We start from the raw sequence: 27976 nt of genomic DNA on the forward strand, positions 1-27976 counted from the left end.
ATACTTAAAAATGGAAAACATTTAATAAATATTTAGTATACATTTCTCAGTGGCGCCAAAGTTGCGTAATTCAAAGGGCAAGCAAAAAGAAGACCGCTGAGCGCAACTTTGCGCATATCCGAATGAACCATGCGCCCTTCTATTGATTCTGTTCCGACTAAATTCTCGCCAACACCGAGAAACACTATCTCGAATTCGCCAAGGTGGGGCTCGACATGTCACACGATTGTTCGACTTGATTACGATTACAGTGATCCCGTGTCGTTCCCCCAAAAAGCTGGGGCCCTGCGCGTATCCTGGTGTATGGCTTCCTGGCCCCATTTCATTACAATCTCAGTGTGTAAACGCTAGAACTCATGATTGGCTCGTTCTGGAACTTGTGCCGTGCTTGCCCCTCGATGCCTGTCGATAAGGTAATTTTTATTCGTATTAACGCCTATTGACTCAATTACGCTTTAGGGGAAGATTATCTCATTTATTGACAGGTATACTCTCAACGCAAAACTGGCATCTGTTAAAATTCAACGTATTTAAAACCATTTCTATTTTGAAAAATTTTTGACACATTTTATTATACAGATTTTTCAGTTTCGTACAATAATCTAAATAGATTTTTATATTGGATTTAGGTTACCTATATTAAAACTTCGTTTTATTGTGAAAAATGCAGGATTATATTTTTGATATCCACATTATAATTAGCCATTGGAAAACAAAAACAAGATTATGAACCGAAGTTTTTTGCGATGATTGGAAATTTATTTTGAAATAATTATGTAATATAAAAACATATTATTGCATAAAACTTCCCTTAATTGCTTAACAAACTTTCTACACGAATCTGCGCTACCGGTGAGTACGAAAGAATGTTAACCATCGCTTGAAAAACAGGAAGGCATATATTTATTAAAGCAAGGATACAGTTACTACTTTACGTTATTTAAAGGAAATTTATAAGGATAAGATCCGTTTTTTGTCGATAATATTATAATATGTATATGTACATGGTTCCATTTATTGAAGATTGTTTGCACATTTTGACGTAATTTGTTAGTATAATGAATAGTTGGATGATGCTAAAAATATAGTAATAAAATATTTTTCCGATGCATCTCAAATTTCAACACAAATAATGTTTGTGTATGTGATGATTTTCAATAAATCCTATTATTCGATATTTTCATTTTCACTGATCCCGAATTAATTGGTTTCGGCTCAATTTGATCAGGATTCTTAATTAACGATCGTTTAGAACCATGAATAAAATCAACTTTTAATTGCCATGATATACTTCCTTTTCTTTTGTTTCGAAGATTTCTAATTTTGGAGATTCTTTGTGTTGCCGTTACGCTTAACAACAGTGGGTAAATTAGAAAAAAGCCCAACATAAAAATTTATAATCAATATAGTTATATTATTCAGTAATAACGCAACTATACACGACGGTGAAATTTTTTAATTATAGTTTATTCAAGTATATAAACTACATCCCATCAACGCACCATTCAGGTTGACGGTCTAAATAAATTCATATAAAAAATATTGAAAAAAATCATAATTACGAGGAACAATATATAAAGACACCTTCAACACCAAAGAGACTGCTCCCTCTTCTGTTTTTTTAGATGCAGCGCAACCATTTTTGCAAGATCGAAATATTGTATAGATGAATATTGCACATCGCGTGTCTCTTGTCATTGCATGATGCAATGCATGGCTTCCTCTAATAAAAATAATACCTAAAATTTGATTCATTATTTTGTGATCGGTTTAACAATGATGATAACAAAACCAAGTAAGTAACTAACGAAGTGAAAAATTGGTCAGTGGATCACTGGCAATAATTATATCTACCGCTGCTTTGGTTTTGGGGCCTGATGGATAGATTGGTTGTTAAGTCAAAAGTAACTAGATTTCTCCGTAGAAAATTGCAGCTTGCACGTAATTAAAATGGCACCAAACCGATGATGTTGCAAGTGCGATATTTTGCATGAAACAAATAGTTAAATTTGAAGAAACTGATGTAGTACAACAGAATAGTGTACCAAAATCAGTACTATATTTTACACTACACTAGTGATATTTCTAAATTACACAATAGCTACTTTTGAAGATAAAATTGCAATTTTAACAGATCACGAAGTATCAATAAACTAGATTTTTGCCTATTAGAATTTTTTATAAATAAAAGAACTGTTACTTTCAATCCATTACCCTAAATAATACTGTAAATGCTAAATTACAACACAACACGTTGAACTACGCTTGAGGGCCTACGTCAAGATTAAACTTAAGACGCTGATCTTATGCAATCAAATGCTCCTACAGAAGCAATACTAATTACAATAAGGAATTCCAGGATAAACTGCTTAATGCACCTTGGTATATCCAAATCAGGGTCATATTATTAGTTTATTTTCGAAAAAGGCTTTAATTTACCCATTTTGTGTAGTCGGACAGCCTCAATTTTGTTGGTCAAGGTTACCACTATGTTTAATATAAGTTATCCTAAAAAATTAGCAATTAGGTTACTAATTTTGTATGGCGGTTAGGATCAAAACGCACCAACATATTTGGAACGTTCCATTTGAAACAATAATGCCCTTAATATCTTGCAAAAAGATTTTTTGAGGTCTACGGGATTTAAATTGTTTTCAAATATGTACTTATCGATCGATAGAAAGGGACGAAAATTTATACGTACGTTTATAAATAGCTCAACGATATGTGGCTATTCATTGGACCCTTCAGTAAATATGCGTCAATGCTAAATTATTAATAAAGATTGTTATGGTATAGGGATACATGGACCCTAAGATTTTACAATTATCTAGACAATTTTAAATACAAAGTCACGTGAACACAAACGTTCAAAAATTAATAATAATAATACATCGATAAGCTGGAACAGTGGTCACGAAAGGGGCAGTACATGATAGACATTGTCACGACCTCAACCAACCGCATGTTGACAAAGAAGCTTCAAATAGATGGCTTACTAGCGGCAATCTCTTTGCAGACATCAAGTTATTAACACGAATAACTACAAGAAAAATATTATTAAGGATCCGAACACTCAATATGACAAATGCAGACAGTACCAACAAACATCAGAGACCATTAAACATCTGCTTGTAGTCTGTTAACCAATCGTCGCCCCAAATTTACAGGGTTCTAAGTAACATTATTGTAGATTCGAGAAAAAGCAGTTTTAAAATACAGCAACCCACAAAACTGTAGATATAAGTCAAAATTATATTATACTCTAATTAGTTTTAGTATTGGAATATTTCATAATGAACTAAAGTAAAAGTAAAAGTAAAAAAAAAGTAAAAACTTTTGAGATTTTTGTATAGTTTATTTATATTTTATAAACGTTCCATACACCTTTGAATAACAACACAAAAAACACTTTACTTACTAAAAAACAAAAGTATTTATTACTTATCAATGTAAAAAAAAACTATAAACTAAAAAAATAACTTACGTACGAGTACATTTAGTGTAAATAAGAAAAATTCGGAAACCTTTGTAGAATATTTTCAAAATAAATTTCACTCTTTATTTTTTAAACATAAACAGGGTTCCTATAAGACAATTAATTGAGTAACAACTGAATACTATAAAATTGTTATTTTTTCTTTTTCTTCATTTGCTGTAGCAGTTGAACAAATAATGGTGTCATAATACATATTGTCTATTCACAGCCGGCATCCATTTTATCATGCTGCGCAAAGTATGTATTTTATTTTTAGCTAGAGATACCTTCGTATTTTTTAATTTTTGTAGTTTCATTGACTCCTCGGGTCTCTGTGTAATTTCTGTCTTTTTACGCAAGATATGTCGAACGTGGTCTAATCTTGTTGGGTGAAAGAAGTTTTATATTTTACTATGGCATGATCTTTCTTAAATTTGAGCATGCAAACTTTAGAATATGGTACTAAGCTATAATTCCAGAGGCGTGTACCTGCTTGGAAGTCAGAGAAGTCCACTGGTTGCATCTGCATAACACGATAAGAACAACGTATATTTACTTTCAGTAAACAAAGTACCAGTGAAATTGGAGAAAAATATTCCATTTTCCGTAAACTCTTTTCTATGCAGCTGTGTACTGCGTCTACTTCTTGTATGCAACAATTACCGGGGACAGAAAATTTCATTGTAACATTCACCACACTTTTGTATCTTTGTATATGATCTGAGCAACTGCGTAACTGATAAAACTGTTTCCATTCTGTGGTACGCAACTATCACTCCAAACCACTAACTTTGGTATTTCAAGATGATCAGTGAAGACTTTATTTAGAATTTTATAAAATGAACTTGCAATGTCATTTTCTTGTAAAGTCTTCGGCCTTATTGCGCAATATACTTTTCTCCCTATTTATAAATGGGCCTTCATATTATAAACATTTAGTTTACTTTTATAAAAGAAGTTTATAATATCAGCTTTTGGACTCGTGAGGACGTTCTGTAGATCAAAAAACAAAACAGCTGTTTCTCCTTCTCTATCGTTTTTTCGTTCATTCCTTATGCTCTCTTGTTCTGTACCTTCTTTTTCTTTAATTATAATTTAATTTTCTGATTTCTTCCTAACATCAACACATGAACGTTTTGATATACATTAAAGCTGAACTACCTGAGAGAATATTACATAGTTGTTTTTAAAACATACACCAAAACAATTTCGTTAAAATTCTATCTTAAGCATTTGAGAGTTGTTTGTTCAACATACAACCCAATCGTAATGTTTGAAAACATAAAACTTTATAATTTTGGGGCGGTGTAATAACCAAGTGTGCAACATCATCCACCAGAAACTGGCCAACAAGTTCGTTCTTCTCAATACGTATTACAAGTACCAGCCGAAGAAGGTGCTCGAAAATGACAATTTTAGTCTCTACTACGATAGGCAGGTCACGAATAATAGACCTGACATCGTGGTGGTTGATAGAAAAATCAGTTTAGTTCTTCTTGTCGATGTAGCTATACCTAAAAATCATAACGTCCTCGACAAACACTAGGAGAAACTGGTCAAATACGCATATTTCGCAATTGAGAGAAATGTAGAAATAGTCCCAATTATTATGTCAGCAACCGGCGTCGTGCCTAAGACCCTGCACGATAGCATCGTCAAACTGGGATTACCAAAAACACCTTCGCCGACATCCAGAAGGCTGTAATACTGAATACTTGCCACACGGTGCGCAAGTTCATTATGTGAATTAAGCCTAATCCTTTTGATACTTTGTATCCGGGATAGGTAAATAATATCGGCTCTAAGCTGAGTTGTGCATAAATCTTTCGCAATGAAGGTGAAGATTTTTTAGACCAAATTGTTACTGGTGACGAAATATTGGTGGCCACACACACACACCAGAATCAAAACAACAATACATGGAATGGCGACATTCATCATCACCCAAAAAAAGTGAAGTTTAAGCAAACAATTTCTGCCCGGAAAATCATGTGCACAGTTTTTTGGGACAGAAAAGGAGTATTGCTAGTGGAGTTTCGGCCTCGTAATGAGACAATCAATGCAGCGTCTTATTGTGAGACATTGAACAATCTACGTCGTGCAATCCAGAACAAAAGACGTGGCAAGTTGAGTAAGGGTATCAAATATTTTCAATGGGAAACTCTAGATCTGGCGCCCAGCAACTACCATTTGTTCCTGCACTTGAAGAAACACCCGGGCGGTCAGCGTCTTCAAGACGATAACGAAGTCAAAATAGTTGTAATACAGTGGTTAATAAGTCAGGCGGCAGAATTTTATGAGGAGGGTATTAAAAACCTGGTGCCACGTTATGACAAGTGCCTCAATATTCACGGAAACTATGTAGAAAAGTAGATTAAGGTTTCAGGCTTTCATGTAAAAATAAAATTATTGCGATATCTTTGCACTTCTTTTTTTTTAATTCCAAAACGGTACTTACTTAAAAAATATGTCTCGTAATAATGAAGAAGAGATGTTTAATCTGTTTGAAGACTATCTGTATAATATTGACATAATCCTTGAGATCGACTTTTCTGTCCTTAGTACACATAATTCCATAGGTTTTTATAGAAATAAAATTCTAGGAACAATAGGAGTGAAGCTGCAGATTTATCTCCAGCTTTTCAATAAACCTTTTCCGGCTCACCGAGTGACTGTGGCTGCTAGGCTTGGATAAATTTAAATTACGCCAGATTGAAAATTTCTACCACTTTGTATTCATGGCATATCGTTAAAGCTTCCGTTTACGAATAGCTGCAAATATCACACTATGTATTATTAAATTTAGATTTAAGAGATTTAAACTTAAATTTAAATTGAATTGTTGGTCAGAAAATATTGAAAAACTTTTTACGAATATCAAAATATCATATTTCTGTTTCTCATAGCTTCACTCCGAATATAGGAGCACCTATCGATGGCACGAATATACGGGGCCAAGACAAGAAGTTGTTAGGAGACCTCCCCAAACGAATGTTACAGAAAAAAGCAACGATATTAGTGCAGTAAGAAACAATGAAGAAGATTCTTATTCTACTGAAGCAGGTAAGTATTTATGTCATCGTTTAAAATAAAAAATAAGCCAACTGAACGAACCATGTCCAAATAAAATATTGCCGTTTCCGAGCTACTTTTTTCTCCTTAAATTTACTGACTAAAACAAATTGTTTCATAATGCCATTAATACCTCGTAAAAAAGATTTTCCATTAAATGAAATGTTATTCTTGATTTCGACTGAATTAATAATATATTTTTAGTAATTGTACAGATCGATATGATAGTATAAGGTTTCTTAATAAATTACTATTTATTACTTGACTTGGAGCTACTATACATTTCTCTCTCTCTTTCTCTCTCTCTCTCACTCTTGAAGTTAGTTACACACAATTACTATATTTAATCTATCATCGCCATAACCAACAGACAACCAACTGAACATTTTATAGGTATCGCGAACTGAGTTAGTGTGAATTGTACGTGAGGTGAACTTTTTATTTTGTTGTTTTTTCAAATTTGTAGGTTGTGCAGAATTATTTTTCTGATTGAATTTAAGCTTATCAATTTATTTTTGAATTATTAGAAAATATCGTTATTGAGATAGATTGTAATGATTATTAATCAAATATGTCGTCATTTACACAACTGGGTGATTCTGTATCAAACTCAGTTGGATATTGCATATCAGGTAATTTGAATAGAATTTAATTTTACCATTATACATTTTACAAAGAATGACTTATGGATAAGAAATTATTAGAAGATTCACCAAACACAACTTAGTGAACGTGTAATTTTTTTAAATCTAGTGTAAGGCCTACTTTTTTTACCCACAATTCTTGTGTAAGGATTTGCGACTCTATTCGTAAAGGGGGGATCATTTTGAGAAGTTTCCTTAATAAAAATGTCTTAATGTGTATTGCTGCTACCTTGTAAGATCAAAATGTATTTCGCAGGACATAAGCCGGAACCTGCAATGCCTAGAAGAAAAAAGTATCCCGATTTAGCATATCGGCATCATGAGTTCATAGTAAGTGATGGAACTAATGATTTTGATAGTGCAGATAGAGCTAGGGTAAGTCTATAATTCTTTAGTATTGTATTTAGTTTTAATATTATTGATGCACGCACTGCAGATTTAGTATTGTTTGGAACGCGACTGCTAAAAGTATTATACAGGGAGTTCACGCCGCTAGTACACATACATAAAAAAATAGACGAAAGTTAGAATAAAATTGACTTGTCAACAGTAAATTTTAATTTCAAACATAAATTCAAATGATAATTTCAAATCAAAGGGGGAAATCCCTATTTGGATGCACATATTTTGAAATATTTTTATCCATTTATATAAAACATGCAAAAAGAATGTTGAGATATTCGTTTATAAACTTATACCTTTGGTCAATCATTCCTCCGTTTTATTTCTTCAATTTAGTCTTGTTAAATACAATTTTTATATTGTTTCTGACAATATAAAAAAATTTCATATTTTCTACAAGTATCTTTAAATATTATACACAACTCAAATTACATTATATATTAATGCCTCGGCTCTTCTGGTTGAAAACCTAGAAGCGACATTTCGCAGTTGACCGATTGATAAGTTGAAAGTTTCTACGTAAGACATTCATAATTTCAACTCGAATATTCATAATAATTATATCTAAACAGCAAAATTTTATAGCAATATCCTGCAATACAGATGTACTTATCCATTTTATGGTTATTTATAGATGCCTAATAAAAGCTTATTTGTTGCTAACTCAAAAAATAAAAAATTAAAATTTATGCAAATTTATTTATTGTAAATCTCAAAATATTTTTCTTATATTGAATTTCAACACGACCTCATTGTTTTACGTTTCCTTAATTTCCATACAACTTTCAAAGTCTGGTATGTATGTATGGATTTGGGGTCTCGTATACACTGCGACCCAAAGGACCTATTGTGTCCCACTTTCTTGATGCAATACTGAAGGATCCAGTGTTTACAGCTAATCGATCAATCCCACTCCTAGAGGTTTCGTCCTCTGTGAAACAAAACCTTCACGCCGCATTATCTTCTAGGTCTAGCAACTACAGGTGTCCATTGATGCAATAGTGCCCAGATAGAACTCCTGTTAGTATTCTTAAGGTTGATATATTCAGCAGATCTACTCTGGTTATAGTTTACCAGAAGAATCTTTGCCCGTCTCGGCCCTTGTAGGTTGTCCCTATCTACCTTCTTTCCCAGTGCTTTTTCCATTGTTCTGTAGCTAATATCCCAGAAGGGTTCAGGTTCCATTAGGGGCTTGTCTGCCCCCGCTTAAGCAAGCTTATCCAATCCCAAACGAGTTTAGATTTTATGATATTGGAGCTTAGAACTCTAATGGCTGCTTGACTATCGGATAGAATGATGATCTCCTGTTTGCGATAGCTCCTCTCTAGATTGAACTGAAATTTCTGCTTGAAAAATGCTTGGTACGCAGCCTAGACTTTCGGAGTGTTTGGTTCTGGGCCCTTACACTCCTATTCCAGTTCCATCTACTGTGTTTTCGATGTGACGTCCTGAGGATTTTCCCAGGGTTGGTCATTATTTAGGAACGGGTTTTCTTTCTACATTCTAAGTGGTGTTTTCTCTGTCACGCTTTCAAGAACTATTTCTTCAAAAATTTCAACAATCCTGCGATTTGAAAACTTACCAATAAATAAGTGAGCTATCTCCATCATAAGCTCTTATATATACAGGGTGTTTCTATATTCGACCAATAACACTGTAACACAGAGAGATCTCAATAAATTTGCTATAAATCAAGAACAAAGTATGGATTTTCTTCATCCCAAACGTGACTATTTCTATAGTTGAAAATTCCTTCCCTAGTAAATCTAACCTCGTCGGTATACAACACATATTTTGGACTACTAGATTATAATTTAGAAATATTGAGAAATATTTAATTACTTGCAGACTTTTTTAGAGGCAAATTTCTACAACATTACAACACCGTTCGTCTTAGCTCCATAAAAGATTATTAGTTTTTTAACCAAAAATAATCAGGCAATTTGAAACAAAATTAAAAAAAGAATTTGCTCCAGTGGCGTAAAAAATAGGGGGATAAAAGTGATAACTAATCCTGACAGCGCGACACTCGTTAAATTTTTCCAAAGTTTGTTTATGTCAAGATATTACTTAAAAGGTGTTCTTGATTTACGGCAAATTTTTGATTTTTATTTAAAATTTTGAACACCCTATATCCTAGCAACTAGGTCCCGTAAGGGTTCGTATTCCTATGTGAATCATTTATTAAGATCTCTCTGTGGTAGAACGTTGTCGGTCTAATATAGAAACACCCTGTTTGTAGGTTTTGTTAATTTACTGAATCACGTAATATCTGATACTAAAAATATGTGTATTTAGTGTAAATCTATAAGAATTATTTCTAGCTTTAAACATAAATGTTCGGTGTACTAGCCTTGTGAATTTGAAGTAAATAACTGGTAGTCACGTATATTCATGTCACTGAAAGAAAATCATTCGATTAAATTTTTATCTGCTGAAATCAGTCGGCTGAAGGCGTTCTTAGGTTGGTATCATATTGAAGCACTAATTTCAAAAAAATATCAAACGGTTCAATAAAATTTGTCATCTGATATCAGCAAATATATACCGAGGTCGAATAACGTCAACGTTTTTTAAACGGAACATGGTTCTGATAATTCGCTGATGGCATTCTACTTCGGCAAAGATCGGATAACGGCAAATACATTATTCAACTGAGAAGCTCATCATATGTTTAATCATGTTTCAGTTATCCGATTTTTCATCATGTATTAAATGGTTAGTCTAAATATACTTATGACGTACATTTTAAAGAAAAAGGTGCGTTCACAAGCTCTTTTTTTGGAGTAATTATTTTGATAATAATTATCCCGCTTATAGAAAATTCTTTGCAAACAGTAAAAGGATCAGAGAAGTTAGCTCCCATAAATTCATACAAATTCTAAAATAAGACATAAAAATATTACTACAAGGTTATTAATTATAAATCACCCATTATTTATCATCGTTACCCTCGCAAATTTTATACGAAATTCTTATTCAATAAGCAATGTTTTCAAGTGCAGTAAAAACTCGATTAACCGAACTAATTGTTGTCGTTACGGATTCGGATAATCGAAAGTCTGGCTAATCGAAATTACGGATAATCGAATATATGAAGAAAATCGGATTTTGTGAAATAAAATAAGTTTAATAATAGTAATATTTATTAATAAATAATGATATTATTATTCAAAAATAATAATAATTTAATAAGTTTAAAATGTTTGGTAATTGGCATTGCTGCTATATTACGAATTCGTTTCAGCTGTAGTAATCTCGCAGTATCGGTTTCTGTTTGTTTTTCTAACCATTTGAGAGCTGTTTTCATAGCCTGAAGTGCTTCATCATGAGATGATTCTACATCATTTTCCACGTCTATATTTTCTTGATCCACAATGTCAAAAGTGACCCACTCTTTGATATCTTATATTTCATAACTTGACTCAATATTACTCAATTATTTAATTGGTAGCAGTTAATAGTCCGGATAATCGCGAATCCGTACAACAGAGGGCGGGATAATCGAGTTTATACTGTATATAAATATTAGCCCATTGTTAGATTTCAGTTAAGGAAAAATGAAGCTGCTAATTGTAAATTTGATTCTCAAGTCTGTCTAAGGGATAAAATTCGCAATTTTGTACTTTTAATATATGAATATACTGGATAATCCGTCATAAATGCATGATATCGAACATTCCTGACATATCTAGGAAGACTAATCGATCATCACTGCAATTACAAGACGGCTCAAGGTAGCCCGATGTATTTTGGACGCGGTGAGATCGATTGAAATAGCTTTTAATCAAATTGGAGATGTATGTATTCAATCTACAATTAATTTAATGTACGTATTAATACCTTCAGAATATTATTCTACTTTCGTACATTTTCTTTATATTTTTACATTTTTACCATCCTTACCATTAAATAATTCAAAACTTGATTAAGTCATCAAATTTATTATTCAAAATGTATCTTTCAGTGTAAAAGACAAAGTGATAGGAACAATTATTCACTTTCGTAGCAACTAGTTTATTCAGTTTTTTTTTGTAAAAATGATATCATTTTTAGAAAATTTCAGTAAAAAGTTGGGCCTCCATATATTATTATAAATCCGCCATTATCGAACTATTAAGACCTTGCGGTTTAATATTTGATATTTCCTGTAATACCTACGCAAGCTTCCTGGGAAATATTTGATGGATTATGTTCGATCAAAAAGAACGAAAATGTGAAGAAAATACCAAAAATATTTGGTTATTTTCTTGAGAAAGTTTTGATGACATTTTTCTTTTTTATGGTTAAAAGCAGTTTGATATATCAGCTTATTTTCGCTTGCTAAAAATCTATTTGAATTCCCTACATATTTTTGTGCGGAATTTAAAAGTTTTGCCGAGAAAAATAATTGCAGCTCGATAGATTTCACAGCCAATAGAAGCTTATTTTTAAATTAGAACAGCGCCAGAGGTTTTATTGCAATTTTAAAAGCTTTCATTTTCTTTTAGAAAAATAAATTATTGTATTGCTAATACATATAAAAAAAATTTACTTTATATGATACATAAAATCTTCGAAATTGACATTTTATCTATGAAAAAATTATTGAATTTTAGAGTGGTTTAAAGAATTGTACAATCAGTTAATATTTACAGTAGAAGTAAGATTTTAATTTAAACCGTATCGTCTTAAAATAATTCTATTCTGAATGCATCAAATTCGGTTTTTAATGTTTAATGGATTTAAATTTTGTTAGTAATATACGAACTCAAGTTATGATTCATTAGTTATGTAATTAATTTATTTAGTGATAATATTTTCTCAAAGAGACATCGAAGCAGTTGACATCTGTTAATGTTATAAATATGTGATGAATTCGTTTAAATATTTACTCCGCCTTGAACATACAGTATCATAGTTAAAATGTAATATTGTTCAAGCCATCTAAGATTTCGATATACGAGGTGTTCAATTTGCTATAGGCCATTTTTTATTACATTCTTTACCGTTTAGATTTTAACATGCTATGGACTCTTTGGAGTGCAAGAAATCATACGGTGACGATTTCCAACCACTAATTTTCTAGCTTTTTCTGTTTTCAGAATAATTTAATTTTCGTTTTGTTTGCGTCAACCTTAAAAGAGAATTAGTTATAAGGAACATATCTAATATTATAGGAGGAACAACCGTTGACATTGTTCATAATGAACAAACCAACACTTACAATAATTATAGTGGTGAACTGTTTACCTGTAGTGGTAGTCGTAATAAGCAGGGATCAGCATGAATAAACATTTACTTTTTTTGCAGAATCTGAATAATGACACTTTTTTTAAAAAATAGTATGGTTGAATTTAAACTAATTTAAGCTCATTTCCTCTCTTAATTTATGAATTGTTCGCAAAAATGCATCTCACCGCCCATTTGTATTTCAGGTACCAAAATTTTAGTTAGGTCCACTTTTTAAGAATGCGTACGGGTGAATCCAATTAACTACACGCTAAAATAAAAAAAGATCCTTACTCGCCATATTTTTTATAAATTCGTTCACTTCTACCTGCGGAAACGCAGTCATTTTAATTAGATAATAATATAAAATCGTCGATATTACCAAGAACGGTCCAATTAAATTTTCAATATAAAAAATTCTCAGAGATCGTTATGCAGGATCGGAACTGTTAAGAAAACGCCTTGTTGAATTCAGAATTAGTGGATAGTGGAAGTTAGTGATCCATTACTAACATAACGATATACAACATAAACCTCCCATCAATCTTTATGGTAACAGTAAGAACCATAGTTTCGTAAAACAATATAATGGAAATCTGCCTGAAAGAGTCCGCGTCCTTATGGACGTCCTTATGGCTATTTAATGTATATATGATTAATTTTAATATCAATTGACAATATTAAGTAATAGAGGTATAACTAGGTATACCTTAAAAGTGAACGATCGATGGAAAAATCATAATTAGAAATAACTATGAACAAAATCAATTAAAACTTTTCTGTATAACGAAGTTATAGTAGAAATTAAAAAAAAACTGTTTAGCCAGCAGTTTAACAACAGAAAATAATAATAATAAAAAGCTCAACAAAACAAGAAGTGGGTAGAGTAAATATTATATTATGCTGGTTATTTAAATAATTCTTTACCAACGTAGTCAATATAATTATATTATTAACGATGGCAATTAAAACACATTTTATTTGACATTAAAAATGCAGGGTATTGAAAAAACTAAATAATTTGATATTGATACATTATTTTGCAGTTTCCTTTTTTGTATATACATCATCATCATCAAGCCTTTCAATCCCATGTCGATTATGGCTATTGCTTTTGGGGCTTCAAATCCTTTTTTATGAGGTGGAGTACTCCTCGTTTTCTAATTTTTATTTTCTTTATAGTTTATCGTTTGTCTTCGCTGCTTTTGTTATTATTTTCCATTCGTTTCATTTCTCCAAGTTTTTCTCGACATGCCCCTTCTCCTTGACCATAATGGGGTCCAATGCGTTATTCTTTTGATCATTTCAATTGGTTTTCTTCCCATTATGTGCCCGGCCCAGTTGAGCCTTTGTTCTTTTATATATCTCAATATATTTCCCTTCTCTATTTCTTCGTTTTTCTCTGCTCTTCTTTCTTCTTCTTGTGTTATGTTTGGGTCTGTTATAGTTCTCATTATCTTTCTTTCGGTTCTTTCAAGTTCTTCTTCTTCTCTTTTGTTTATTATTGTTGTTTCCATCGCATATGTGATTACTGGGTTGTATATACATAATAACATCGAATTGTCGAAACAACCTCTCAAAAAATTACTCGTGACGTTACATCTTAAACGATTATAATTGAATACAAGCGTAATATAATATAATAATACAAGCGTTTTCTACCTTTTTCAAAGACTGAGACTGAGATTTTCGGTAAATCTCGCCGCAACAATCGACAATATCTCGAAGGATTTGCACGAAAATGTTTAAAAACGTAACAGTAGACGTAGATTTTGGATATATTCTGCTTGGAAGGTCTACAGGACACTCTTATCTCATCTGCTGGACGACGAGTCAAGTAAAATCGCGAGCAAGATCAGAAATGTATAATAGGAGTCGGTTCGGAAATATGTATGATATATATATATATATATATATATATATATATATATATATATATATATATATATATATATATATATATATATATGTCACAGCCTTAAAACGATCAAATAAAAGTCGAAAAGATAGTAGAATTTAATACAGATAAAAATTCGAAAAACAACCCACCGTTGTTGTTTCCAGATGTAATTAATAAGTTGATCCATCCTGTCAAGGGTGTACCCACGCTAAGTAGTAGTTGTTTCTTTCAATGTTTTTGACTTTCATGTTAATTTAATTTATTTTTCGACATGCTAGGATAGTAGAATTTAGTCGAAACGTTGTGTATCGTACTAATGTAACAAATTCTTATTTGCCACTACTTGTGTAAAATATCTAAAAACCAGTAGATTTGCATGCGTGTCATCAAAGATGGACACATCAAATTAGGGCATGTTTATTTTTTTTAATTCCAGTCGGAAGAACGAAATGGGTTAGAATGGAAATCCTCGAGACGTAGCAAGTCGGAAGGGCCTGCACGGAATGCCGTTCACGTGGACGGGAGTGCTGAACGAGAACGGGAACGGCGAAGGGAATCTGATCCTGATATGGAAAACATGAACACGGTAAACATTGACACTAACACAAGGATACATCTCATATAGGCGACTATTTTTGACAGATGATGAAAATTTAATTGCCAAAGTATAGAATAATCAAATAACATAACCATTAAAACTGAAATTTAAAATCTCTACCATACTCACGTTTTCTAATCAAGAAAAATATTACACATTATCAAACCATTTCAGTAGCCGAAAATATGTCGTAGATCAATAGACAAGTTGGGATTTTAGCTAATATCCCAGGATAATAGGCAGTTGGCCGATGGCGTGCCACGCATGCCTATTCTTCCGAAATATTAGCTAAATGCCGGACGATAGATTATTCGTCGAAAAATGACCAAGCCTTTGTCTATTCTCCTGTGACTTTAGCTGAAATTCGGATAACAGACTATTGGGTTTACAGAATAAAAGAAAACAGGAAAAAAGAAGTCTTATTTATTAATTTTTTTTATGTCAATCAGTCATTTATTGCAACACGTGGAGGCTTGGTGACATTGCGATTTAAATTTTATTTTTAAAACAAGGAACACCGGTTTGCTCCACATTGTTTACCTAACCTAACATAACCTAATTTAACCAGTCTGAGCATGAGCTTCTAAAATTATCTCATAATAATCTTCTACAGGTACACAGTAAATAACAGAATCTATTTGTTTTTTATGATTACGTGACATTCATTTTCGATTTGCAATAGTTCATAGCTATTCACATAATTATAGTAAGTATTTTAAGTTTTGAGTCCAGCTTCTCTGTCTGGAGGACCAGCGAGTAAAATTTGCTTTACTTTGTCTAACTGTTCTTTATCCCATATACCGCGATTACCTTTCTGACTATTAAACAATTTGGCCTTTTTCAATAGATTTTCTATTATCCGAATTTTAGCTAAAGTCCCAGGAGAATAGACAAACGCTTGATCATTTTTCGACGAATAATCTATTGTCCGGCATTTAGCTAATACTCCGGAAGAATAGACATCGGCCAATTGCCTATTATCCTGGGATATTAGCTAAAATCCCAACTTGTCTATTGACCTACAACATTTATAAAAGCATAATTCGACGACCTTGACCTTCTAGTTTGGATTGTCCTACCAAAATCGAGAACTACGTGTTCTATTTTTCTTTTATTAATTTTATCTAAGTGTACATTTTTTGATTAGGCCAAATTTTATTTTCTAAACTATGTATATGTGTAAATTATAATATGTTGTATTGAATATTTTAAAAAACGAAAACTACTCTTAGAATTGGTATTTAACTGATCTATTCGAGATTATTTTAATAATAAAATTATGTTATGAGTAATAATAAATAAAAATTTTGTTTCTAATCGTAATTTAATTCCAGTTTAGAATAATTGGCAAATTCAAAAATAGTCGTTTGAAATTGTAACTTCATGGAGTTCATTTTTCAGCAGTGTTCCAAGGATTTTTTCGTGCCATCTGTGAAAAACAAGTGTGTACGCTGATGGATATTTTTAGTATAATTTTATTTATTTTATCGTTATGGTATAGCCTTAAATATAGTGTTTTATGTTGTTACGGTGCAAAGAGCGTTTTAGTGATAAACCTCTGCACGGTTTGGTTCATTAGTTTTATTATTTTCTAAATTGTAAATCTACAAAATAAGTATTATTAGTGGAATATAATTTTTGAAAGAATATTTCGAATGAAGAAACGTGACAACCTTTTGATGAAATGAAAAAGACGCGTTCCCAACACACCTCATTTTCACAATTCCTTCACTAGTTTTGTGTATTGGATGGCAAAAAACACTAAATAATATGTTACTAAAAGCAGTTGCCGACCTTACAGTGTGTTTAAAATGTTAGTGTTTTGGTCAGTCCAACGCCAATTTGAATGCAGGTAGAGACATTTTATAGTAGTATTTCATTCATACATATATTATTTATAAGATTGCGTTCAAATTGAAGGTTGCGTTCCTTAAAATATACAGGTAATAAATCTGGTATGTTTTAGGGAAAAGACGGGAGTCTTTTAAGAAAAGCTATTTCAAAATTAAGTACTGAATATAGACTGCAATTTGCTTGGCCTCAGGGACACACTTCTCGACGAGAAGCGGCCGGCTTCACTCCTCGCAAGAGCCACTCCATGGGAGCTTTGAAGGCACGAGCTCAAGCCAACGCCATGGTTCACAAGAACCGCATCCACTTGGAAAACAAAGACGGTAATCATTTAACATCAATAATTCTAGCTGTAGCGATATTTTGTTATAAAAATTTTTCATTTTCAATGATGATATGTTTAATACTATAGCAAGCGAACTAGAACCATTGGTGGACGAAGGAAATAATCGAGATAAGTGCCGAGAAAGTTTCCATTCCGAATATAAAAAGAATTATAGACCGTTTTCTCAATACGAATACACCGAAAGAGGATTCTCATCAAAAAGAGTTGATCCAATAGAAGAAGTTCAAAAACATCTCGAAAGCGACAAAAACTCATCCTGGTATCGAGAAGTAGTTGAACTTCGCAAAAAGGCAGGAGAATATAAGGTAAATATACGTTTAAGATAATTAAATATTATATAGACTGTTTTTTGTTATAGCACCGTGAATGGGGTAGTGATTTAGCCCCCGAACGACTCACCGACATATACAATAAACAGATAGAACTGTGGGATCAAGTTTCTAGAAGAAGTTCGTTATCAGCTTTATCGTTAGCCTCAATGACTCATAAAAATTACACGAAAGAAGAAAAAGATGATGACAATAATAGGAAGAGCTCTCCCACTAAGGCTTATAGAAACGCTGAAAATTCTGTTAGAATGATCAGAGATATTATACGACACCACCTTGAAAGAACCACTGGAGGATCAGGTACTCAATGTCACCTTTTAATATCACAATAATATTGATATTACAAAGTCATATTCAACTGTTTAACGCCCTATTTTCGATCTGAACTTTAACTGAAAAATCACTCTTTTATAGTTGTCACTTTGACGTTTCAATAAAACAGGACATTCGGAATATTTGTAATATCAATATCTTCTGTTGTATTAAATGAAAATCCTGGCCCCGTATTTTGCCATGGACTTATTAGTTAATAAATTCAAAACGACACTTCTAGTAGCATTTACCAACTCGTTAATGTTTTGCACCACTGGATATCATCATCATTGTTCATTTCAAATATTTTTCAACGATCCATATAATATAGTACTAGTAAATTTATGACTTCTGTCGCTACAATAAACAAATAGTCATTGTCAAGTAAATGATTTCATAGGCAAAGGGATAATAATCAAAAATTGTTATACATCTATAAAGAATGTAATTCGTCTTGTTGTCGATTGTGATTTCTGAAAAAATAATACGTGTTCATATTGTAAAATGGAACTGTTTTGAATGATATTATATAATAGAAGGATGCTTTTTGAAAAAAAATATATTTATTTTCCAACGCAATCTCTATTTAGCTCCATACTGTTTTTAGAATAAAATTCATCGAGCTCCTCAAAATAGTCGACATAATCTCTTCATTGTTGAAAAATCTTTGACCATTTTTTTAGAAAATTATCCGAGGGGGCTAAATCTGGCGAATATGGTGCATGAGATAGCTTTTCAAACTTTAATTCATTAATTTTGGCCATTGCAATAACGGATGTGTGAGCTGGTGTATTGTCTTGATGAAACAAAACTCTCTTCTAAGCAAATGCGGACGTTTTTGCTTAGTTTTTTCGCGCAAACGTTGCAATAAGTTCGTATAATACTCTCCATTGATAGTTTTAGCTTTTTCAAGATAGTCAATGAAAGTTATCCCACGCGCATCCCAAAAAACCGACGCCATGCTGATGAAATCCTTCTTTGAAATCGGATCTCCCTTTTCAGTCCATTGTTTTTATTATTCTTTTGTTTCCATGGTTATGGAACGGCGCAAAAATCCGGCTTTATTTCTGTGAAATATTACCAACATCGACGCTGTTTTTGTTCCATTGTGAGCACATTCGACACCCATCTTGCGCACAGCTTTCTCATGTCCAAATCTTCAGTTAATATGCGATGTACCTCTCTTTTTGGAATGTTTACTATGTCTGCTAGCTCGTGCACTTTCAGTCTACGATCATCCAATTCCGCTTCTTCAACATTTATGAGGAATTGTCATCTAAATCGATAGACCACTGCGATGCTGGTCTTCGCAGTTCGTACAGCCTCGTTTAAACTCTGCTAGGTACCCAATATTTTACTGTTGTTAACCAAGGAGCAGTTTCACCCAGAGTAGAATCTAGTTCAGCTCTTGTATTGGTTCAACTAAGGCCTTCCTTCCCATGTTTACAAATTCAGTGGTTTTTTTCAAGCAACTAACGCCATCTCTAGATTAGACCAAGTAGTTCTAGGATCATCCTCGTATATACCTACTATTTAGTAATTATATTCACAGATTTGCTCGCTCGTAGTGAGTACTTCCGTTTTTACCAAAGACCTTGACTGAAATAATAAACCCCAATCCAAAATAATTATAATTTAGATCTGTGGAGAATAAAACACATCTATTCAAAAAATATTGTTAGTTTTTTTCCAATAATATGAGATTTAATTAGAGTTGTTTATATAGAAATGGACGGACTAATATTATCGCCGACTAGAGAAAAATTAGAGCCCACAATACCGAGAAAGGACGATGATTCTAGAGGATCGCAAAAGAATAGCCCAAAGAAGAGTTCTCCAATGAAGTCTTCGTCGTTAAAGAGGACTAATCAAAAAGCTAAACAAGGTGGGCCAAAGAAACGTAAGTAACCCTTAGTAGGTTACTTAATATTTTTATACTAAACAAGCAGTGTTCAAAATGATTGATCGATTCCACCAACCGCTCAATCTCGATTATTAATTAATTTATTGTCTATAGACTTCACTAATATTTTAGCCTGTGATCTTAGAACTAAGAAAAAAATTTATTACTTTGCCATTCATATTTGTATTTGTTATTTTTACCGAGTCCGAGAAACGTCTGATTATCACTGCTTGTTTCACGCAGTACATTTTTCTCCATTCTACTTTTCTAGTTCGGTCGCAGTCAGTAGGACCAACAACCGAATCCAGTGTAGAAAAAAGATCGCCTAAGCGCCAATCTAGATCAACTACAGCAAAAGAAGGCCGAAAATCTTCAAGTGAAACTCCATCTAATAAAAGACCAAGACCTTGTAAGCTTTAAAATATGTAATGGGTAGTTTTTCGTAGATAACCATATTTTTTTACTAGGATAAATTAATCTAACTTCCTAACACTTGAAATTCGAAAGTTATGATTTTATTGTATTGAGAAATGGTTACTTACATAAGCTTACTTGCAGCCAGTTCTGATCTGACACAGATTCAATGATTCATCGAATTGCTTTATAGAAACGTAGATTTTTGAAATTGCAACCGAAACATTTGTATACAAATATAAGTTGAGTTCAATATAAACTTGTATCGAATTGGAATTGGCAAAAAATGTCCGGTGTGTGCCAAGACTCGTGAGCTTGCTTTTGGCTATTGACACATTTGGTATTCTTTGCTTTTCACGTTATTTCCTGTTTCCCTAATTTTGTTTTAGTAGTTAATCGCGGAGGTGTGTGCTTTTAAATCAAACAACCTTTTCCAACAATCATTCCACATTCTAAGTATCTACAATGTCAATTAATAACGAAGTAAAGTTTCGAATTTTTCATCTATTCAGAATCCCTTCCATTTAATAATCTTTTTGATGTAAATTACTATAATCAATTGTTAAAAATATGATTAAGTTGAAATATTTTCATGAAACTAAACCTCATTGTTTTTAAAATGTTTTTATTTTTTATTATTATATTGATTGTTTTAAAAAAATTGTGTATATTGCGGAAAAGTTTGTTTAGTTCAGAATCGAATGCTTTTTCCAGTAGTTATCAGTGAATGAGTGGGACAAATCCGTGCGAATTTGTATTTGTAAAAAATGTTACGGTGTTTTAGCATCCCTCAACACTGTTTCATCCCGATCTAAATCCACTTCGGTAGTAACAAAACACGAAGATGATAGATTGGCCAAACCATTGCAAAACCAAAAAACTATAGATTCATCTAAGCAAATTCAAAAAGTATCGACTAAAGATAGAAAAGGAGTTGATGAAGGTAAGAATTCGTGTTATGGCACGATACTTGGCACACGCAATGAGAATTTATTTCAATCTCAATCACTCCTCAATATTTTTAGTGGCAGGAAATTAAATTATCAAATCGATTATTTCGAAACACAATATAACTAGTTTCCGCTACAATTTTTAATGTTCGATGTGATTTATTTTACCGTACGCGTTTCGTCTGGAAGGTATATTTTTTAAATTAACACTGTATTTAGATTGTTTACAGTCATATCAAGCATGCAATTAATTCATTTTTCAATATAAACACGGCTAGCTTTTTAAAAATATAGATTATAAGGCCTAGATTACTAATTGCGAGGGATATTCGAAAATTTGTATATCTGCTACACTACTATAAAATAATACATGATGAAATAATTTTCGTTACATTTTTCTAATAACCCTTTCGTTTATAATTCAAGCTAATTCATTTAAATTCGATGTTAAAATATTAAAACAAATTTAAAATAATCTTATATAGCCGATGAAACTAAAACTGATGCTGTGGAAAATAAAGATACCTCCACCAATGAAGAGTACGACAGTTTAACATACGAACCTGTCATCAAATCGCCTCCGGAGCCTACAAGAGTCAAGTCACCTGAGCAGATTATAATGCGTTCCCCTGATCCAGTAAATTGGACAGTGCCTTTGGATACCGGAAAAACTTTTACAGTAACACAAAACGTTCGAGAAGGTAAAATAATTACTTGAATTATGATTATGTTTAGTCGAATTTAAATTGCTTTTAAGGTATATTTCGATTTTGTAGATGGAAGTGAATGAAAACGAAATGTATTTTGTTATTGTTTAGGAGACTTAGGAAGTAGACCCCACAGTGAAGTGAAAGTCTGGACTCCACCAGACATACCTCCACCCGTGGCCCAATCAGCTCCACCAACACTTATCGAACAGTCTAAAGAGCCGGCAGGCTTGTCTTAATATGATCTGAGTTCTGCTTGTAAAATTTGATTTGATTACATTGCTTTAGGTATTGATTTTTCAGCGGAAGCAAGAACTCAGGCGCAGGCAAGACCATTCCATCACAGGTATATTTGTTAATCTATAATATAACCGATTTTATCGAAACTTGAATTACGTTTAATTAACGTAATTACTTTTTTTTAGTTGTTCCCCATTGTAGTTCAGAAAAACCTACGCCGATGACCGGAAGATATGGAATTACTTCTCAGATTTTCAGAATCATCAATACATGAAGACTTGATACTCCAACAAAGTAGTAGGGCAGAATTTTCGATACCTATCAATCTATTAACGTTTTTCTTTTTGAGTAAAATCGTGCTACATCTTTATAAAAGACCAAATTTTTGTATGAAAATGTAACATGGTATTTATATTAGTCGAGGCGCGGCGGTTTCTCTTTGTTTCTCAGTGTTATTACGAACTTATAAGTTATAGGATGACCAATTTTCATGTTACAAAAATATTCCACTTTTGTATACTGTTGAAATGTAGGTCTTCCTTACGGATTTTAAATGTTTTCCAGTTGGATCTAGTTCACAAAATAGGTGTTAGAAAATATATATTTTGAAACATGATATCAAGTTCCTATTTATTTTGCAAAGGGTTCATATAAATGTGTATGCATCAACAATTACATTACAGATATTTCATTGAACATACTACAGAGAATTTTTGATAATTTTTATTCAGTTTTTTTTAAAAAAGTAGCGTAGCCAGGATTTTGAAATGGGGAGAGTGGGTTTACCAGAGATTTTGGGCTCTTCCTACTCTCAGAGTCGGTAAAAAAAAGGAATAATGGTTTTAAATTAATACCAAAAGACTGTTTCACTATAAGTATTTATTTTCATTACATCATAACAGGAACATTTTTGCAAGTTAAAATCACTTGTTTTCTCTCCATTCTATGTGGTTTTAAAGAAAACTCATCCAGCACATCAGTTGGTGTGGTAACAATCTCACAATGGACATTGAGCAAAGCCAGACCATTTAAACCTGTCTCACTTGTGTTTCTGAGGTAGGATTTCGGTCTTCTTAATGTCGAAAAAAACCTTTCACTTGTAGCAGTCGTTACTGGCACCGTGGCAAATATTTTCAGTAAATTGTGATAGAGTATACTGATAGAGTAGTTTTGTCGCACATATACCTTACCGAAATTTCATCTAATGCAGCATTCTCACTGCAATCGATATCTGTGGCATACTTGGCAACCAATTGTTTCACTTCCTTCTCGTCCTCTTCAGATAATGTCAATTTATCTTTTGTTGGGAATAGGTATTGAAAATATTTCAAAATGCCTTTGTGTTCAATGAAACGAGATTTCAGTTTTTGGATGAATCCATCCGAGAATGGTATGAATACTGCTATTCTGTAATAAACCTAAAAGTTTGTAGACCCGCTAGACGTGGGATACGCAATTCAGCGTTTGCCTGTACTTGCTCATATATTTTTTTGAATTCGTCTTCTGAATGATCTCTCAGGGTCAATAGTCTGTCTTCAACTACAAAAGCGTATCCCATTGCCTTTACCAAGTCCAAATGTTCTAAATGCAAAAATCGGCTCAAGGGTGCAAGGATACTAAATATTGAACTGATACAGTGAACTCTGAGCTTTGAATTGAGCATAGCAGTAGATTAGTATTAGAGGCAGCTTCACGATCAAGTCATTGGTTCCGTTTTTTCTCTAACGGATTAACAAACACCAAACAAAATCTATGACAAATACAATGCAGTAAACGGAAACGCTTAGGAGAAGTCAGTGAACTATAAGTGTTTTAAACTACTGACACTGTCACTCTTAGCTTAAGGCGTCGTTAAAGGTTGTGTGACTGGCCAAATTGTATAGAAGATTTATAGTAAACATTCAATTTATGATTTTTTCTAGCAATAACACTAATTTGTATTCTACGTCCTGTAACCGATATTATTGACATATTTATTTACTTTATTACTCGATTTTGGGGCCTTTTTTACCGGCTCAAGGGGGGCGTTGTAATCCGGAAAACCCCCCCGTGACTATGCCAATGGTTTTTTAAAATGTGAATAAACAAAGATCTATCACCGCATCGCGTCGTGGAGCGATCGCGTGTGTCTTTGCCTTAATAACGCAATTAATTTTCATTAAATGGTAAGTAAATTCATTCTAAAAAAAACATAAATCAAGAAGAAATCATCGATTTTATTTAAAACTGTTTATTTAATGATTATTTGAATCCTTTGCAAAATATATTTTTCTACTGTATTAATATAAAAAGCTTTTGAGCGTCACATTTACAAGGCGTTAAGGCTGTTTTATCTTAGTAACGTTGAAAAAATCAGAATATTAATTAATACAAAATGTGTACCAGTTTCTAAATGGAATCCATTCAAGGATTGAAATAAAAATAAATTATTACGAACTTTTTGGTTAATAATCCGTGCATGAAATTTTATTTGGGTGCGTAAGAGAACCAACCTAGCGCCTAGAGTATATTTAAAATTTTTGCTGTCTTTATTTAGCCAATTAAAGCTCAGCTTAACCTTTGTAATAATATAGTAGTTCAGTATATTTAGGGATATGAGTGTATAAGAATACATTATAATCAAATTAATATCTTCTATATCTCGTTTTTACCATAATAGTCCTAGTATGTTTTCAGATTAAACATGAAATTAAATAAATAGCATTAATCTATACTGTAACCGCAATTCTATATATTTGTGTAAGCCTCAATAAATCACTACTTAATCCTCAAAAAATTCACAATCTACTAGGGGAATTGGTGAAATTTTTTGAAGTTCGTTTTGCTAAGAGCTACTTTGTGTAAATTTAGCTAGTTTTATACCTAATGATGTTATTGGGTAATTTCTTTTCTAAATATACTGGTCTACAAATGCTTAACATTTGTTCCTTGCGTCCAACAGTCAAAAACCGAATCCGTCAATAAAATCGCAGGAATCTTTGGTTCTTCTTTTTCTTAGTCAGATCTATGCGAGTACCTTAAAAAACATTCGAACACTAGTTCACATTAAATCTAACAAAATGAGGCTGATTATTACTTTAAAATACAACATTACTGATCGTGAGATATTGAAAAGCCTGTGATTCAATTCGCGTCCATTAAAATTTAAAACCTATCTAATTGAAAACTAAAAAATTTTTATAAAATATACGATAATAATTATTTACAATAACAATATTTTAAAGAAGCTGATTAATTGCAAACTTTTGATATAAATTCTATTAATCTGACAGCGGTTTTTTCCATATTTCAACAATTTTTCATTAAATAGTTGGGTCCATCTTTTATATTGTTATTATTATAATAAAAAAAAATATGATCCATCTTACTTCAACTGTCCTCATGCTATTTTAAGTGCTACAATTAAAGAAAGGCGTTAACTGGGAATGGTTAGAAGAATACACTGAGAAAAGTTTCCTTGGCATACTTCACGCATGCCTTCTAGGCCCATAGCATAGAAGTGATTCCCTTTCACTCTTTCCTTTTTTTTGCTTTCTTTTTCCAGTCCTGAATTCCTCCCTCTCTCTCTCTCGCTCTCTTAGGTCCTCCATCATCTCTGCGTACCATCTTTTCCTTGGTCCTCATTTTTTTCTTATTCGTTCTTGTTCTATGTCCATCATTTTTTTTGTTGCTCTAAAATCTGGTATTCTCTATATGTGACCCAGCCCCTCTATTATTTTGCTTCTCCAAATAGATTCCTTATTTCATTATTTGTTCTCCTCAGCCATAAATCTCACTCCTTTTCACCTACTAGTATTTTTCTTTCCCATATAACTTCTCTGGTTTTGGAGATAATTTTGGATCTTTTTATCGCATTCAGCGCTCCCAACTGTTTACTTTTCCTCGTCATCCTCGCTTCCAGATTTCCTCCCTCGTCACCGTCGTCCATGATAACCCCCCCAAGACATAACTTTGAACTTGTTCTAAGCCCTTTCTTCGTTCAGTTGTATTGACAAAACTTCTATACATACACTGCGATAAAATGTGCATTTAATAAATTTTTTCTGGACATTATTTAATTAGGAAAATATTAATTTTTGTGTGGCGATTAACTTCCTCTCGCAGTGTATTTTCTTGTACTTCAGTCAAATGATGAAGTTGCTGTTTCTATGTGTGTGTGTGTGTGTGTGTGTGTGTGTGTGTGTGTGTGTGTGTGTGTGTGTGTGTGTGTGTGTGTGTGTGTGTGTGTGTGTGTGTGTGTGTGTGTGAAGTTATTATGGGTTCCCAAGCTACTTTGAAGTTTTCAATCTAATCATCCATTAATCGAAATTTATATCCGTCGATTTATATGATTGTGGTGAATTATTAATTCTTGAAAATAAACTGTTTTCGAATACAAAAAGTTTTATCAAACTATGGTTCCTAGCTTTTAGGTTAGAAGTAGAGATGGGAATACCGCTTGTGTAGAATTACCAAAATGTTTACTCATGACATGCAATTTAAAAATGAAAAATACCATTGTTCCTTTCCTTATACTTAAAACTACCGTGACGAAATAGCTCTACCAAAATATCGATCCATCTCTAATAGATGTATATTATTTGATACATTTCATATAAATAATTATACGCATATAAAAGTATTAAAGTTTTTAGAAATCTCATTTGTTTTTAATAAAACTTAACTTTAACTAAGTAAAACAAACCACATGTTCCGTAAATTATCTTAAAATAATAATAAAAGTGATTATAAAAGTACGAGAGATGTTTACAAGTGTTTAAATACAGGGTGTTTCTATATTCGACCGACAATGTTCTACCACAGAGAGATCTCAATAAATGATTCATTTTGATATAGGAATACGAACTCTTACGGGACCTAATTGCTGAGATTTATGGTGTTCAAAATTTTAAGTCAAAATCAAAAATTTGCCATAAATAAAGAACACCTTTAAAGTAATATTTTGACATGAACAAAGTTTGGAAAAATTTAACCAGTGGCCTTTCAGTCAGGGTTAGTTGCCACTTTTATCCCCCTATTTTCAACACCACGTGCAAATTTTTAATTTTGATTTAAAATTTTGAACACCCTATATCTCAACAACTAGGTCCTGTAAGGTTTGTATTTCCTATATCAAAATGAATTATTTAATGAGATCTCTCTATGGTAGAGCGTTGTCGATCGAATTTAGAAACATCCTGTATATCAGTGTAATTTTCACTTGAAAATGTAAAATGACACAATTGTTAATTTGCTCGTCCAAATATTTCATTTTAATACAAATTAATTTCAATTTAAATACCTATACCTAGTTAGTTATTATTAGGTATTAGTGTTTGAATGTTTTTGAAGGTTATTTCCAGCTCTGTCCTTAGCCAACGCCACACCTAACGTCCCATTTTTACAAAAAAAAATGTGATCTCTTAACCAGTACATTCACGTTTCTGCTAACAAAAAATTTAAACATTGTGGTATATATTCATATTATATTTTTTGTAGATGCGTTTGCTTGCAAATTTTAATTCTTTTAGTGTACATCGAACGCACTTGTGTATTATTTTACTAAATCGGAAGTAAAGAGTTATATAAAGATTCTGTTAAAAGCGTGTTTTATTGTGTACCTTTCCTCACCTTTCAAAA

General features: G+C 32.4%; 1 protein-coding gene across 17 annotated transcripts; it reads left to right on the plus strand.

The window, feature by feature from the left end:
• The first annotated feature begins 144 nt into the window (after window positions 1–144).
• LOC130891756 (proteoglycan 4) lies at window positions 145–27939 on the plus strand. Of its 17 annotated transcripts, none has more exons than XM_057796697.1 (13): window positions 183–413; window positions 6385–6541; window positions 7451–7569; window positions 15144–15293; window positions 17272–17479; window positions 17569–17807; window positions 17861–18131; window positions 19870–20043; window positions 20318–20455; window positions 21245–21403; window positions 21896–22111; window positions 22229–22463; window positions 22543–27939. In XM_057796697.1, the coding sequence occupies exons 1-12, from the start codon at window positions 357–359 to the stop codon at window positions 22354–22356; spliced, it is 2016 nt and encodes a 671-aa protein (XP_057652680.1). In that variant the 5' UTR covers window positions 183–356; the 3' UTR covers window positions 22357–22463; window positions 22543–27939. The 17 variants fall into 17 exon arrangements, with proteins under 17 accessions (XP_057652760.1, XP_057652769.1, XP_057652680.1 ...); XM_057796706.1 differs by having other exon boundaries at window positions 19870–20028; XM_057796714.1 differs by having other exon boundaries at window positions 17350–17479.
• Window positions 27940–27976: the final 37 nt, after the last annotated feature.

Source organism: Diorhabda carinulata, chromosome 1 (genome assembly GCF_026250575.1).
Source record: "Diorhabda carinulata isolate Delta chromosome 1, icDioCari1.1, whole genome shotgun sequence".
NCBI classification, from domain to species: Eukaryota; Metazoa; Arthropoda; class Insecta; order Coleoptera; family Chrysomelidae; genus Diorhabda; species Diorhabda carinulata.